The sequence below is a fragment of the Falco naumanni genome, chromosome 9 (genome assembly GCF_017639655.2).
Source record: "Falco naumanni isolate bFalNau1 chromosome 9, bFalNau1.pat, whole genome shotgun sequence".
Taxonomy (NCBI): Eukaryota; Metazoa; Chordata; class Aves; order Falconiformes; family Falconidae; genus Falco; species Falco naumanni.
Genome location: NC_054062.1, coordinates 55,211 through 70,225, shown reverse-complemented (window position 1 = coordinate 70,225; position 15,015 = coordinate 55,211). Strand labels below are relative to the sequence as shown.

At 41.1% G+C, this 15,015-nt stretch overlaps 1 protein-coding gene across 2 annotated transcripts in view; it reads left to right on the top strand.

Moving 5' to 3' along the window:
- GPR107 (G protein-coupled receptor 107) overlaps positions 1-15,015 on the top strand; it is a 35,506-nt gene that overhangs the window by 14,641 nt on the left and 5,850 nt on the right. For both annotated transcript variants that reach the window (XR_005829736.1, XM_040607257.1), the window contains exons 12-17: positions 5-122; positions 1,138-1,268; positions 3,159-3,202; positions 11,757-11,806; positions 12,550-12,633; positions 13,471-13,595. Coding sequence is in view for 1 of the 2 variants with exons in the window: in XM_040607257.1 (XP_040463191.1) it covers positions 5-122; positions 1,138-1,268; positions 3,159-3,202; positions 11,757-11,806; positions 12,550-12,633; positions 13,471-13,595 (552 nt within the window). In the remaining variant the exon portion in view is untranslated. The remainder of the gene's footprint in view (positions 1-4; positions 123-1,137; positions 1,269-3,158; positions 3,203-11,756; positions 11,807-12,549; positions 12,634-13,470; positions 13,596-15,015) is intronic.

The window sequence follows — 15,015 nt, the reverse complement described above, 5'->3', positions numbered from 1 at the left end:
TCAGACTGAAGGGTGCTCTGCTGTTTATCACTATTGCTCTTATTGGCACAGGCTGGGCTTTCATTAAGCACATCCTGTCAGATAAAGACAAAAAAATTTTTATGATTGTCATCCCACTTCAGGTGAGGACTAAGCTCTGTCAATACTTAACATCTTGTGGGGGAGCTGCTTGTGCAAACTGTAAAAGGCTGTGAATACTTCCCAAACCACCACGTAGATACTGCTTGTATAAGCCTGTTGGTTAGAATGTAAGTTGAGCTGCAATTTCCTGGGCCAGAAGTTACTTCTATGATTTTTCCCCACTTTTCTCCCCGTATTGAGTATGAGATAACGGTGGTCAGATAGTGTCAGAAAATGAACAACTAGCTGTAAGTTAGGTATGTTCCCACTGGGGCAAAATTTGGGCTGCCAAACAGTACTGTACTACTGAGCTGAGAAATTAAATGAAACTTGTCACTTCTGAAATGCTTACTGAAGAAGCTTAAGAAAAAAAAAAAGTGGGGAAAAAAAGTACTTCTAAGCCTGTTGGGTCTGGGGGAAACTTGCCCAGTGTGTTCAAAGTCATCAGTGCTTGTCTCCAACTCCAGGAACTGAAGAACATAGGAGGGCAGCACTTCTATTTGTTGTTGTAGATAGAACAGTTTTTCTACCTTTCCAGATGGAATCCCTTACTCGGCTGCAAAACCAGAAATATATAGTTAGTGTTTGAGGCTCTTACAGAGCTCAGGTATGGAGTACAAAATGTGGTCAATGACCAGTTTGAATTATTGGTTTAATTTAGAATAAAGTATTTAAACTGTTTGCTCTGTGTGTGTATGTGGAGTCCTGTTACTGTATTTTAATGAACAGATTTTGCTCTTTTTATCTCTACTGATACAGTAGATTCAGCATAGTATATAACAAAGGACTACTTTCCAAATGTCAGCAGAAATAAGTTCCAATCAATCTTATTGCTGTAAATCCTGTGAAGATACTACTGAACATGTAACTTCCTTGACGTAGAGCTGTGGAAGAATTACTGGTGTTACTGAATGGGCTCTTCCTGCAGCTGTGGAACAGCTTTTGCTGAATTAGCATCCTAAATCTAGTATTACCTTGGAAAGCTTCTGAAACAACTAAGCATGTTTCATCCTGTAGGTACTGGCGAATGTGGCATACATTATCATAGAGTCAACAGAAGAGGGGACAACTGAATATGGACTGTGGAAAGAAATACTCTTCCTGGTGGACTTGCTATGTTGTGGAGCCATCCTGTTCCCAGTGGTATGGTGAGTCACTGTGTGTGTGGTGTGGTTTCTGAGCCCTGATGCCTTGAGCTGTTTCTGAATTAATAGGTATTGACTGTTAGAGCTAAAGGTACTGCCATAGCAAAAAAAGTCAGTCCTTTGGAGTCAAGCATTCTATTAACTTTTTAAAACTGTAACAGTTTTAATGCTTCAATCTTGTGGTGTGGAAGGTGCTTTATCCCCACTTTAACATTTCCAAAGCAAGTGGGGTGGGTGGCGATTTAACTGTGGTCAGCATGGTGCAGACTATAGATGCTTTTGGAGCTTAGAATTTTGCAGAAGTGTTGACTCTTACATTGAGAAACAGGATTTTTCTTTACTGTCTGAGGCTGGAACCTCAACCTGAGGTTGCAAAGTTCTAAAATGATAGCACTAAGATCAGTGCTGCCTTCCAACAGAGTAGCAGCATTTTTGCTTGACTGTTTAGAAGAAATAATCCCAGGGGAGCATTTCCCTGTCCTTCCTTCCACTCTTCTTGGCAAGGAATAATGTTGATTATATAAAACTTAACCAAAATGCTGATAATTCAGATAAATACTATTGTTGCTTTTTGCCAGTTAGTCAGAACATTTATCTTGTAAATTTATTTCAGTGTTAATTGGATAAACAGCTGGATTTAAAGGAGGATATGAAGGAGCTTCTGGCTCCTTGATTAGCACAGAGAATATTCTTATTTTTTCTCGAGTATCTCCAGTATTTTTTTCTGAAAGAGTGGATATAAATGTTTAGTAAACATGTCATCGCTCTAGAGTGTAACTCTTGAGTGTTTCAGAGCTGTTTCATAACATATACACAGGTGTGTGTAAAGACACACATTCACATTGCTCAGTAGATGGGAGTAAGCCTCAGCTTGACATGTGAGGGTGGGTTTCTGCTGTCCTTACATTCCCAGTTGTCCTCTGCATAAGGGCAAAACCCTACGCAGTCTTGGTGACCTTCTGCCAAGGCTGGGAAATGTCTTCCAAGAAATTTGCACCACCTGCTTGTCCCTTCCCCTGTTCCAGTGAAAATGCAGCAGTTCTTCTGAAGTTGAAAGCATTTGGGTGTGGTAAATAAATCTGCAGGACTATTAACGGAAATTGTAGAAACTGATTTCCTGTGATAAATGTGACTTCTACAGTCGTAGTTCTTACTATAGAATCTGTATGTCCTACCTAGTGATATGCTGGTACAAAACTTGCTTTCCATAAAGGAACTGTATCTGAAGAACAAATGCATGTGGGTGAGCTGTCCTGTAACTGTTTGTAGTGTGTAACCAGTGTTCCTGCATTGTCATGGTACCAACATATACTGGCAGTGAAGCCCAAGGCATAGTATGCTGCCTCTTTTTCATCTGGATGGTATCACTGCAGCTGGTGGGATGACTCAAGTGAGCAAGGTGACTAAGACTTGGCCCTTGAATTTACATTCCCACAGTGTAGCTTCTGTTACCTAAGTTGCCTATGTAGACATGTAAGCTAAGCTGTAATCAACTATTTAAACAAAAAGAGCTTCAAAGAGCAGTAAGATGCCAAATGCTTGACAGTACTGTGAATAGTAATTCAGCTTAATTGTACAAGTGGAAAGCATTATGCTAGAAAATGCCCTGGTTTCTCACTGTGCTCCCTTCCTCCCTCCCACAAAGCTTTCTGTAGGCTTTGACAACAGGCTTTCTTAACCACAAGGAAATACAGATACTAACAGATAACTAACTGCCTGAGCTGGGGGTGAAGTATACGCAGTGCCAAGCACACTAAGCACAGTTAATTGCAAGCATACCCCAGTCATAAAGAGCTAACAAAACTTGTCAATGTTCTGGAGGGGAGGGCTACAGTAAAAAGGGAGTGTAAAACTTACAGCTAATATGCTCATTTAACTTTTTTTTTTTTCCAGGTCAATAAGGCATTTACAGGAGGCTTCAGCAACAGATGGGAAAGGCAAGAAATCCATAATTTTTTTCCTGGTTTATGCTACATGCCATAAAATAATGCCAGAAATTTCAAACACATGATGCTGATTTAAAATATGTAAACTAAAACTATATACTAGGTTAGTGTCACACTGCTGCTTTTCCTCAGGGGGCTCATGGGAGTAACTTGTGGAAAATTACCTTTTCCATGTATTACTTTGACTATCAGAATTCGTACGTGGAACTCATTCTCTGGTGCTTGCACAGCTCTTGGTGCATGAGCTAAATGTGATATCGAGAGCAAATAATCTTGACAGATGGGCTGCCTTTTCTCACTCAGGTGTTCAGAAGCAGAGCTAGAAGTGAATTCTGGAATTGCTGACTGTTAGTCAAAATACACTCCCTTATTTCAATTTCTGCAGAAATATGTTTCTGCCAGAATAGAGGGAAACAAGCCTTGTTATGAAACAAAACAGAAATCGGCATTCAATGTAACACAGTTCTTGACTTGCCCGTGTTTGTACAGCAGCTTAAAGGACTGCTTGTGTAAAGTGAAGTTATGTGTACTGTAGCAGTGAAAATGAGATGATGGATGGCAAGCCAACCCAAATAATGGCTTCTGTAGTGTGCGTTTTTCCTGCCTTATCTGCTCACTTCTGAATTGGTTCCTCAGTTGGCTGCAGATGCAAGCCACAGAGCATAGCACTGGCTTTGTTGGAAGCAGGCAGCCGTTTCAACGTTCTCTCACTCGGTGGCTTACCCTTCTTGAAGATTTATTTCTAGAAGGTCCTTTGTTGGCAACATCCTTTCAACCCAGTCTTATCCTTTAACTCATCTCCTCTTTCTGGAGATAGCCTCCTAGGTCTGGATGCTTCATCCAGTAATTTCCTTCGTTTCCACTGAGACTTTGACATTTCAGCGCAGATTGCCTCTGTAGTCTAGTAGATGCACTATAACACTGGAGACTGAGCTCGGCCCTGTGCAGGCCACAGATTAGGTCTTCCCTTGCCATCTGTTAAATTGAAACAATACTTAAGGTGAGCCCAGCTGGGGTTTTTTTTGAGATTCCAAGCTGTTTAAAAAAAAAAAAACAAACCCCACCCAAACCCACCACCATACACAGAAAACCCCCAAACCTAAAGGGGGGGAAAATATTAATTTCTAATAGAAACCAATGCAAAAGAGGTTAGTGTTGATAACAGAACATTAATGTTGTTGGTAGCTTTCTCATCAGTGTGTTCACATGGCTTCAGACACATTCGCTGATGGATTCGCTTTACCTTGTCTACTAAGTGTATCTGGAGCTTATTTTACACATAAAAGCATATTTTATGTCCTTACTGTTAAAAAAGTTTGCTTAAACCTAGATATTCCCTGAAGCAGTCTTTCTTCTGAACTGGAGACTTCGCATATGTTAGGCCTGGTTCTTAGGTGAGGCCACTGTGAGTGACTGCAAATAGAGCTCGGCCTCCCTGTAACTAAGGCAGAACTGCAGGGTGGCAGTGGATCTGAGTGCTGACACCCGGCACTCAGCAGCTGGTGCTCCGAGCTGGGGCGCAGAACTCGCCGATCTCTGCGGCCTCAGGTGATCATGCCGTGTCTACCTTGCGCGTGGTGGCTCTTACCACAAGATGGTGCTATGGAGTCCGTTTGACTTCAAAACGCTGCACGAAGGGGAAGAGGTGGCCAGTGTCAAGGACCTATTGTAATGGGTGAAGTCCAGATCTGAAACCAATCCCTTCTGAAGGATGCATTGTGGTCTATAAGGGAGGTAACAGAAAACTGTGATCTGACAAGAACCCGTTGTGTCTCTAGCTCATCAGTGCTATGCATATCCCTGAGGGACTGTTCTTAGTCCTCTGTTTTGAATTGTTTTCCATGAGTGATGGCACTCTTATCATGAATGTTGCTTGTGGATCACCTACTGCTGTTACCACGTTTTGCCTACTGGTATTATCATCTGGCTGTGCAGATCCTGAAGGTTCTGTAATTCCCTGTTGGAAGGGACTTGGCAGCTGTGTTAAGCTACACTAATAATAAAAGAATAGCTAAGGAAAAAATCTTCAGGGAAAGCATTGCATAGGCTGGCAGGAGATCTGGGCCAGGACAGCCACAGTGCTGGGACTCACTTGTGAAGTACAATGTGGTTGGTATGTTTAGAGGCTGTTGATAGGAGCACATGCGGAGCAAGGGAATGGAAATGTGATGGTTGAAGCAGAATGTTACCTAATGTCTTGCTGCTAGTATGCCTGGTTGAGAATACCAAAAGTGTGATTTGGTTGCACTGTAATAGGGTAGGGAACCGGGGTCATTTAGCCTGGAGAAAAGGAGGCTCAGGGGAGACCTTATCACACTCTACAACTACCTGAAAGGAGGTTGTAGTGAGGTGGGTGTTGATATCTCTGCCTAAGTAATAAGTGATAGGACAAGAGGAAACAGTCTCAAGTTGTGCCAGGAGAGGTTTAGATTGGAAGGTAGGAAAAAATTCTTAACCAAAAGCGTTTGAACAGGCTGTCCAGGGAAGTGGTGGGTTGAGTCACCATCCCTGGAGGTACTTAAAAAGACATGTAGATGTGGTACTTGGGGGCATGGTTTAGTGCTGAACTTGGCAGTGCTGTGTTAACGGTTGCACTCGATGACCTTAAAGGTCGTTTCCAACCTAAATGATTCTATGATTGTGTTAGGCTATCAATGAATAGTCTTGTCACCAGCATTATTTATTTTTTTCCCCACAGCTGAAGATAGTTTTCGCCTGAGGTGGTAAAAACTACTGGATCTTCTCACATGCAGTTTAATACTGCATTGCCTGCCCTGTGGTTAAAGCAGATGGAATCTTACACAGTTTTCTAGTCAGACTGCCTGTTGCTTGCTAGGATTTGTCTACTGTTACCTCAAAGGTTGCTTTCCCTGTTCTCTCACACAGAAATCATTAACTTAGAGGTTGTCTTGGAGAGTTATATACTAAAAATTCAACAGTTGTTTCTCCTGGCACTGAGCCTTCTGGTGACCTCCTTGCTGGTGAGAAAGACCCAGGGACAATTATTTTTGCTTTCTTGCATCTATTAGAACTAACAACTCCAGGACTTCATGGCTCAGGATCTTGATAGTGTTTCCTGACAGTCTTGTCTTGTCCTCTTCCAGCTACTTCACACCCTGTTTATTAGATACCATTCCCTTGGGTGAAGTGCAGCCGTGACGGTTGTGTGACCAGACTAGAAATGTAGCAGAAGGCTGGTTGGATTACCAGTCTTGTAGTCTTTAACAGCTGTGCTTGTCATAGGCTTTGTATTAGCAATGTACAATTATTAAAAAGTCTTGTTATAAGTAGCAGTGATTTGGAGTCACTAGTTAATGGTCATTTAAAGTTTATTTTGGTTTGGGTTTTTTTGAGTTGTTTTGTTGTGGGTTTTTTTTAAAGTTTTCTAGAGGAATTGATCTAAAGCCATAATTATCCAGGGAGACCTTAAATCCACAGATACTGTGGATAGGTGGCAGAGAGTAGGCACGGCACAGTGATAGAGCTGAGTTTGAGCTGCCTGGTTGTTTGCTTTTTTCCTTTGAAGGTGATCTTTAAAGTAAAATATCTGACCTACACAGCCTTCTTATCTTGCACAGCAGTGGGCATAAACATCCCATTTTTAGAAGCTTTTCTTCTTCCCCTTTTAAAATCAACCCTTCAGACTTAAGTACAGCTATTTGGTCTGCCACTGTATGCTTTCTCAGATGGGAGCCTATGTCCTCTGTCCATTTCTAGATCTGCATTACAAGTGTCTTGCAGATTTAATGAAATCAGCCTTGCAAACTGAACTAGGAATGTTTGGACAGAAAAGCTGCTCAACTACCACTACCTTGTTTACAGATATCACAAGAAAAAAAAGAGATGGAATAAACTTGAGGGTTTTTTGGTTTTGTTTGGAACTGAAAGTTGTACGTCACTGGACTTCTCAAATGTCATAACCTACTCTTGTGTATCATGTAATCTGCTGTTTGGGGAAGGAATAGAGGGCTGGAAACACCAGAAACACCACTGCAGTTTTGATCTTTTTGTGCCTCTGTGTGTGTCATAAGAGATGTGAAACTCTGTGCAGTCTGATCATGAATGGTTAGGTATTTTCCTGAAGCACTGCAGCATGTCATAGTTGGCAGCAGAATTAGGGTAAATACATTGCAGTGTGTAGCTCACAGGCAAACATTCCCTGTGTGCTGTGCAGTGGGCAAATGATGATTAATGCTTTCGTGCTTGCCCTCATGTTAGGAAAAACCATTTGTTTGTTGTTCAGTGTCTTCTTGCTTCTATACCAGGAAAATGCTGTGAACAAAGAACCTGGTCCTGCATGATGCAGACGACCTTCTGCTTGGCTGAGCTTAGCAGATGCTGGAGGCAATGGCTCTGTGAAGACCCATGCCAAAACACCTCCACACCAATCCAGTGAGGAGGGGGGTAGCGCAGGAGTAAACATGCTGTAGGTAGTACATAGGCATCTCAAACCTTGAGATAGAGCTTGGTGATTTAAGTGTCAAGACCTCAATGCATAGGGCTGGAAAGTTGGGAAATGTTGAGGAATTCAGCGGGCCTACTGTGTTCCAGTATATCACTTCAGGTGCCATCTGGGGTTGATGTAACAGTTACGTGTTGGAGATACATTGCTTATCTTGTACATCGGACTTTCTTCTGACCCTGGTGAGGAAGATTAACTGGTCTGTGATTAACTAATCTGTGCCACCTTCTCATGCATGACACCAAGGGTTACTCTATGTGTTTGCTTGACCTCTTCTTTCTAGTACAGGAAGGCTTTTAAGCAAAGTACTGTAGAGATTATAGAGCTATACTTCTCAGAGTTACTGGAGTTTCTTTTTGAGGCCTAGATCTACATGTGTGCCTTCATTCTTGAGAAGAATAGAAAACTTCTGTTTACTATTTGGTAATGGCATAGATTGCATCTCAAATGCACCAGAGTTCGTATAGCATGCAAAGCAGCGTAGAAATATTCTTAGCTGTACTTCAGTGGGTTCACTAAAGATGCATTATGGTTTGCCCTTGTGTACTGTATGGCCTGGACTTGAGCTCCCTATGCCCTCAGCTGCAGTTCTGTTATTGTCGTTACATACATATTCTAAAAAGCTCAGACCTAGTCATCAAAAAGCTATTGTCTGATGGTGTGCCAGGCTGTAGCATATGGTCTGATTTTCTTTTTCCCCCATCTTATGTCTCAGAATTTGAAATTGGCATGGGGCAATCTGAAAGATTGATTATCAAAATACTGTGGTACACTATATTTTGATCGATGCCAATCAGGCTGTCGCAGACACAGGCTGTTAAAGTAAATGGTGATAGAGAGGTGAGACTGAGGGAAGCAAGATATAGATGCTGTTCTAAACCTTTCCAGGAGGATGGCTTGTATCTTCTTAATTACTCTTTGAAAGAGATGGAACACAGGTGTGAATTCTGTTGTAAAACCTTTGGTAGAAAGTCTCTGTTTGAGTGTAGGTTTCTTTTTTTTTTTTTTTTGTTCTTTGCAGTTAAGTACTGTGCCCTGAAGAATAGTTAGCATATTCCAAACATAAATTTACCCAACCTTTACTGCATACTGTGATTGCTGCTGTGTTATCACAGCTTCACAGGTTGGGGCTGCAAGTGATTCAAGTTCTAAGTGACAGCTGTTGGCCTAGCCTCTCTCCTTCTAAGTGTTGCTGTTGGTGTCTGGACTTCCAGGCTAAGGTGAATTGAAGTCTGTCCAGCAAAGTGAGACTCAAGTATTACAGCTTGGAGTGCATTCAGCTTGTGAAGAAGCAATTCACAGGCTGCTGATGCCAAATAATAATGATTTTAGAATTTCTCCAGAACAGTGTGCTATAACTTTGAGCTGTTTTAAAAAAACTGGCAGAACTTTTTAGACATGCGTTAATACTGACTTTACTATCTGATAGTGGAGAGAAGTATTCCTTAAGTTGAGGCAGCTAGAGGAGAACACCTAATTGTGATAAATGAGCAAACCGGTGTCCAGAGGTGGCTCTTCAGTCTTTCTACTTGGGGTGGGGGGTGTCCCTCTTACTTATCCTTATTTCCCATACTCGGCCATTCTAGATATCAGGATATACTAACTTCCAAATCTTTGGTATTGATTGAGTAGGTGAGATCTTGAGCTATGCTCCATCAGCTGGGAAAGGTGGCAATATGACATGTCAGTTGGCAGCCAGATCTTTGGCTTCATATCCTTTCTTTGCATGCACTGCATGAATCAACAGAAATGACTCCTCAACTCACTCAGTGGTTGACAGTAAAGCACTGATGGACTGGCAGTTTGAATCACAGCTGTTGAGTTGGTGTTGCTTTAACTACAAAGCCTGGTAATTCTCATGGCCTGTCACTGCACCAGTTGGTGGCAGTTCTTGAAGATAGATGCCTTGAGTTAGAAATAGATCCTTCTGTATACAAACCAGTGTATGGTACGTCACAAGATCTTCATGGTCATACTTAATGTTGCTCTCCTTTAAGACAGTATTGCTTCCCTGCATCATGATTTAATGAGCTTGTCCTATGTATTTACTTGCTTTAATCTTTCTCCAACTGTATTATGAAAAGCTTTTAACACTAGGTTGTCTGGCAGAGCCCTAGACTCATTAAAATCTGCAAGTTTTTTGCTTTTTAAGTATGGGAAGTTAGCTTTTGCAAGGGATGGAAGCGAGGGAGAAGTAGCTTACCAGTGTCTTAGGGCTGATTTAGCTACTAAGAACATAGTTAGATTCTTGTTCTAGCAGTTTTAAGTGTTGCCATTTGTTGCCCAGTGAAAGTGCTCAGTGCTTCACTGCTGGTACTCAACAGGTGCAAGTCTAGAACTTGAGCGCTGCTTTCTGGGGTCCAGAACTGTATACTGCGAAGTAGGTGCTATTCTGTGTTCAGGTTTTCGTGTTGTAGTCCAGGAGGGAGTGTCCTCCCAAATCTGTGAGATGGTGTTCCTCTGCCATATTGTGCTGTAAGATTGCCCCTAATCTGGTTGGTGTTCAGATGAGTGTTGCACAGTAAGAGCTTTAGCTTTATGGAACCGAACTTGGTGTTCCTTCACAAATAAGATTTGGTTGGGTTTTTTCCCCCTCTTGAGCTCTGGCTCTGCTTTCTCTTACTGGTCTGCCCTGTGCTCTGTCAAAAGTTCAACATCCTGTCTGGGAATATGTAGAAGCCACTAGCCAGCACTAAATCAAAACTGCTGTTAGCTTACTTTGATCTACCTGTCAGTCAGTTGATGCCTTGTGTTAGTCAGATGCTGTTGTTTTAGTACATCTGCTGGAGGAGGGCTTGTATCTGTCTCAGTGTCTATAGCTTCCAGTGGTTCTCCTGAAACCACTTGATCTCTAGTTTATACAAAGTAGGTTTATAACAGAATGTTGTCTGTCTTCACTGTAGCTTATGTAGTGAGAACCTGCGAGAGTTTGTGCTGCGTCTGACATTACAGTTCTGTAAGAAAAGCTTTGTTGTGTTTGCCACAGGCAGTGAAGCATTTCTTGCGTAGCTGTTAGCCCTCCTCTTCCTGATGTGTAATACTGTATTTTGTACTGTTGTGAACCTGGAAGACCTGACGTGCAAATACATGCATCCTTTTATAAATCTGCTTTTTGCAGTAAGTGATTTCTGTGAGGGAGTGCAGATGAACTTAAGCACAATGTGTTGCACTTCCACATCTCATTAAAAAAAAATGAGGGCTCGGAGGGAATACTAGTAAGTGTGGCAGTATTTTCTAACTGGCAGCTCATGTTCATGGGCTCTGAATTGCACTTCTGTATGCTGTCAGCATGTCTTGGAGTCTTTGTCTCTCTTGTCACGAAAGCACCAGGAGTCTGTATTTGTAATCATGCTGCACCTGTAAAACCTGACTCTCAAACCAGAGTTGACAGCTGTTCCATCTGGTTGTTGACCTCTGCTTGTTCACCTGAATATCTGCTGTGTTCCTCAAGAGCTGATGTAATCTGTCCAATAAACATAGGTTAGCCTGGGGCCTTAGCTTACACAGTTTGTGACTGAAACACATGCATTTGCTATGAGAACTATTTCACCTGTTAAGTTGTGACTGAGCTACAAGTGACAGGCAATACTACTTAGATGTTAAAATACTTCTGCTGTTGTTTGACAAGAGCCAGTGGTTCCCAGAGCCACGATTACCTCAAAGTAGCTCGGGCCAGCTGAAGGCACGGAGCAGGTCAGGCAGTACTATAGAAAAGGTACAAAATTTCTAGGAGACAGTGTCAAGTGGCGTGGCCTTTCTGGCCTGAGTGAGGTGACAGTATGTAGTTGGCTATATACAGATAGAGGAAGGTTCTTTATTGGTAGAGTGTATGTATATAAAATTCAGTGTGAAAGTGATCTGAGTTGCCTTTTCAAGAGGAATTCACCCCAACCTTCAAGTTGTCCAGTACATAGACACATAAGAGTGGCGTCCCTCAGAGTCCCCAGTGGGCTATGGGTCAAACCTGTCTAGTCAGGGATTGCCAGAGTCCTAGTCTTGACCACTGGCCTACCTTGCAGACAAGCATCAAAAGAAACTCTCATTTTAACAATATTCTGATGGACTTTTGTGTTCTCTTGATAGCTGCCATTAACCTAGCAAAGCTGAAGCTGTTCAGACATTACTATGTTATGGTAAGTAAAAAACCTTTATGCATACATAAAGAGCACTTAAAAGCCATTCAAGCCTTTTGATGGATTACTTGTTGGAAGCTACTGTAGGTGGTGGATGTGGTAGAGATGTTCCCAGTTCTGGGGCAGTGCTGTGCTTTGGCATCTTAGTCAACTGGGTTACAATCCTCAAAGCAGCTTTATTTCTTTTTCTAGTTGTATCTTTCTGTCTATCTTTGAAGTGGTTCCAGCCATTTGTAATGGTTGATGTTTTCCTCTGGAGACAGCTTGAGCTGCCGGTTGAATTGATGGGCTTGAGCAATGTACTGTAAACTTGCTAAAAATTAAACTTGGGCCCAAGTGATGCCTTGAGATGCATGTGTGCAGTTTCTGATTGTCATTAGGAGCTGTGAGCATATCTCCCAAGAGAACGTAGGCTTCTTAATGATTTCCAACAGCCTCATTTCAGACTCTTATAAGTGGTAAGAGTCATAAATTACAATTGGATTCTTCAAGTTCTACAAAACTGTAATACTTAAAAGTGTTTCCTGCTGTAACTTAAACATGTTCGCAATAGCTGGAGTCATTTGGGTATTCAACAATCAGTAGAGCCCTCAGCCTGTATCTTCCATATATTTATTGAGGAGCATAATAAGGCTAGTCTGGCATGAGTTGTCTGGGAATTGCTTGAGCTATTTCTCTGGAAAAACAGGTTCTATAAGGGTGATGCTATTGCTCTCATCATGGTTTCTTCTTTTCCTTCCCAGATTGTGTGTTACATTTACTTCACACGGATCATTGCAATTCTCATAAAGATTGCTGTTCCATTCCAGTGGAAATGGCTATACCAGGTATTTGTCAGCAAAGGAAAATACATCCATTCCTTGATATGTTTTTTCTTTTTGCTATTATTCTTTAGATATAACTGCACTAAAAAAATAATCCAGTGCAAATTGTTTGTCATGTTATAGTAGAACATCTCAAAGCACAGTGCTGCACCCTGTCTCCTCCTGATTTTTATCACTGATGTGCCTGAAGTGGCAAGAGTATATTTTTAGTTTTACATTTGTCCAGCAAGGCTGCTGGATTATACATGAGATGTCTAAAAGTAATTGCATTATTGATTTTTAGTCTTTCAATTTAAAAATGTCTGAAGGAAATTAATCAAGAACATAAAAAGAAGAAAAAAAAATCAGTCAGGTTTGCCCTGTGTAATTGAGGCCCCAGGGAGCCAGTGAAATAGGCTTTCACTCTTCTATCTACAAGGCTTTATTTATCTATCTATTTATTTATTTATTTAGAGTGACTTTTAAACATTTGGTTTCTTAACATGTAATCCAAGTAACCGTGCAGGGAGTCTATGGAACACATGAACTGTTGAAAATACAAAACAATGTAGGGATGACTATTCCCCCCTTTAAAGGCCAGGTCTTGACATAGTTATTTAAAAGCAGTGGAGTGATGGCTAGAACTGTAACTGTATTTAAAGTGGCAGGGAAAGCTGAAAGAACAAAGGGCTTGACAGCCTTTAGCCTGGGATTAATGATAACAGGACGGTAATTGCTTTGTTATTTCTGCCATGGCAGAGGCCTCTTGGCCTTTAAATCTTGAACCTTATGAATGAGGATAAATGTTTCATGACCATGAAGGATTACAGGAGTGAACTTAAATCGTGTTTTTACTTGCAGCTGCTGGATGAAATGGCCACACTTGTATTCTTTGTACTCACTGGGTACAAGTTCCGTCCAGCATCAGACAACCCTTATCTACAACTCTCTCAAGACGATGAGGATGACTTGGAGATGGAAGCTGTGTAAGAACCCCTCCCCACCTTTTTTTTTTTACCTCCTCTCTTGATTTGAGAAAAGTAATGTTCAAAAAGAGTTTACTTTCATCTCTCTAAATCCTTCTTTCGAGAAAGATTAGGATCTGCCCATATGTTTAAAGATGAGGTATCTATTTAGTGTGTATTCAACTAACAAAGAGATTTCTGATATACATAGGAGCCTCTAGGTGGATATGGCAGTAATGTGGAATAAGATGGTAAAGGTTTTCATGGGGCAAAAAGGTGCCCTTGAAAATATAAAAAAGCTTCTGTGTTCAATCTGTGTTGCTGAACACTGAACCTTACAGATCGTTAAAGCTTCATATTTAAAAAAAAACAAAGAAAACCACCAAACCAACAACAAAAACTAACTGCTAATCTACAGACTATAAATAAGCATGGTGTCACATCTGATCTACCTTGACATTCAGCCTGTAGCTTTGAAGAAATTTATTTTAACACTCAGCTGAGGAGATGGATTTTTACCAATAGTCTTCCCTGTTCTATTCCTTGCTGCTAAACCATGAGGCGCCAATAGGACCTGAGTTAGTCTGGAGAAATTATAAAGTAGGGCTCAGCCTAAGTCCCTGTCATTCTCTTTGCAGTGGTTTTCTGAGGACTTAAAAAATGAGTGGTATTTCTGAATCTGTAATAGAAACTGCCCTAAGAAATTCAGCATGCTAAAAGCATTGAATAGAGCTATGATTGCCACAGAGTCTGTTGCCCTAACAGGAGCAGAGCTAACCTAATCTCTCTAGTAGTTACACGTTTCATGCACAATTGTATTTCATGTACAGGCTCAAAAGCCTGTTCCTAAGAATTTTTCCAGTTTGGCAAATCACTTCTACTTGATCTGGGGTGAAACAAAGCAACACTTACAATTTTTATTGTAAGTGCCAAAACATAAAAAAAAAGTCAGAGTGTGTTTGCCCTCATGGTTAGCTCAGAAGGGAATGGATGTTATTGTGAAATTGCTACAAGGGGGTTTGAATCATAGAATCCACCTGAAATGTCATGCAAGTGGTTTAATTTCTTGTAAGTATCTCTAGTAACAAAGATCTTTCCAGATGCTTAGCTATTTTTGCTTTGGATCCATAAAATCTGTCATTGCACAAGTGGAATCCAACTAGTGGGTAGTGACCTTAAAATCACTGTCACATACAGGTGTTTAAATGGTTTATGTAAGAAACTGGTTTCAGTTTGGAAGCTGGTAAGTAAACATCCACATCAGGAAGGCATGGTCTGAACTGGAAGATGTGGTAGGATTTGTGTTTATACAGAAACAAGCTTTTTTCTTTTTTGCCTGTTAGAGTGAATTTCAACTTTGTTACATGCTTAATTAATTTTTACTTGAGCTTTTTTAGGACTAATAATATGGCACCTTTCATATTTAGCAATTTCAGTAAAT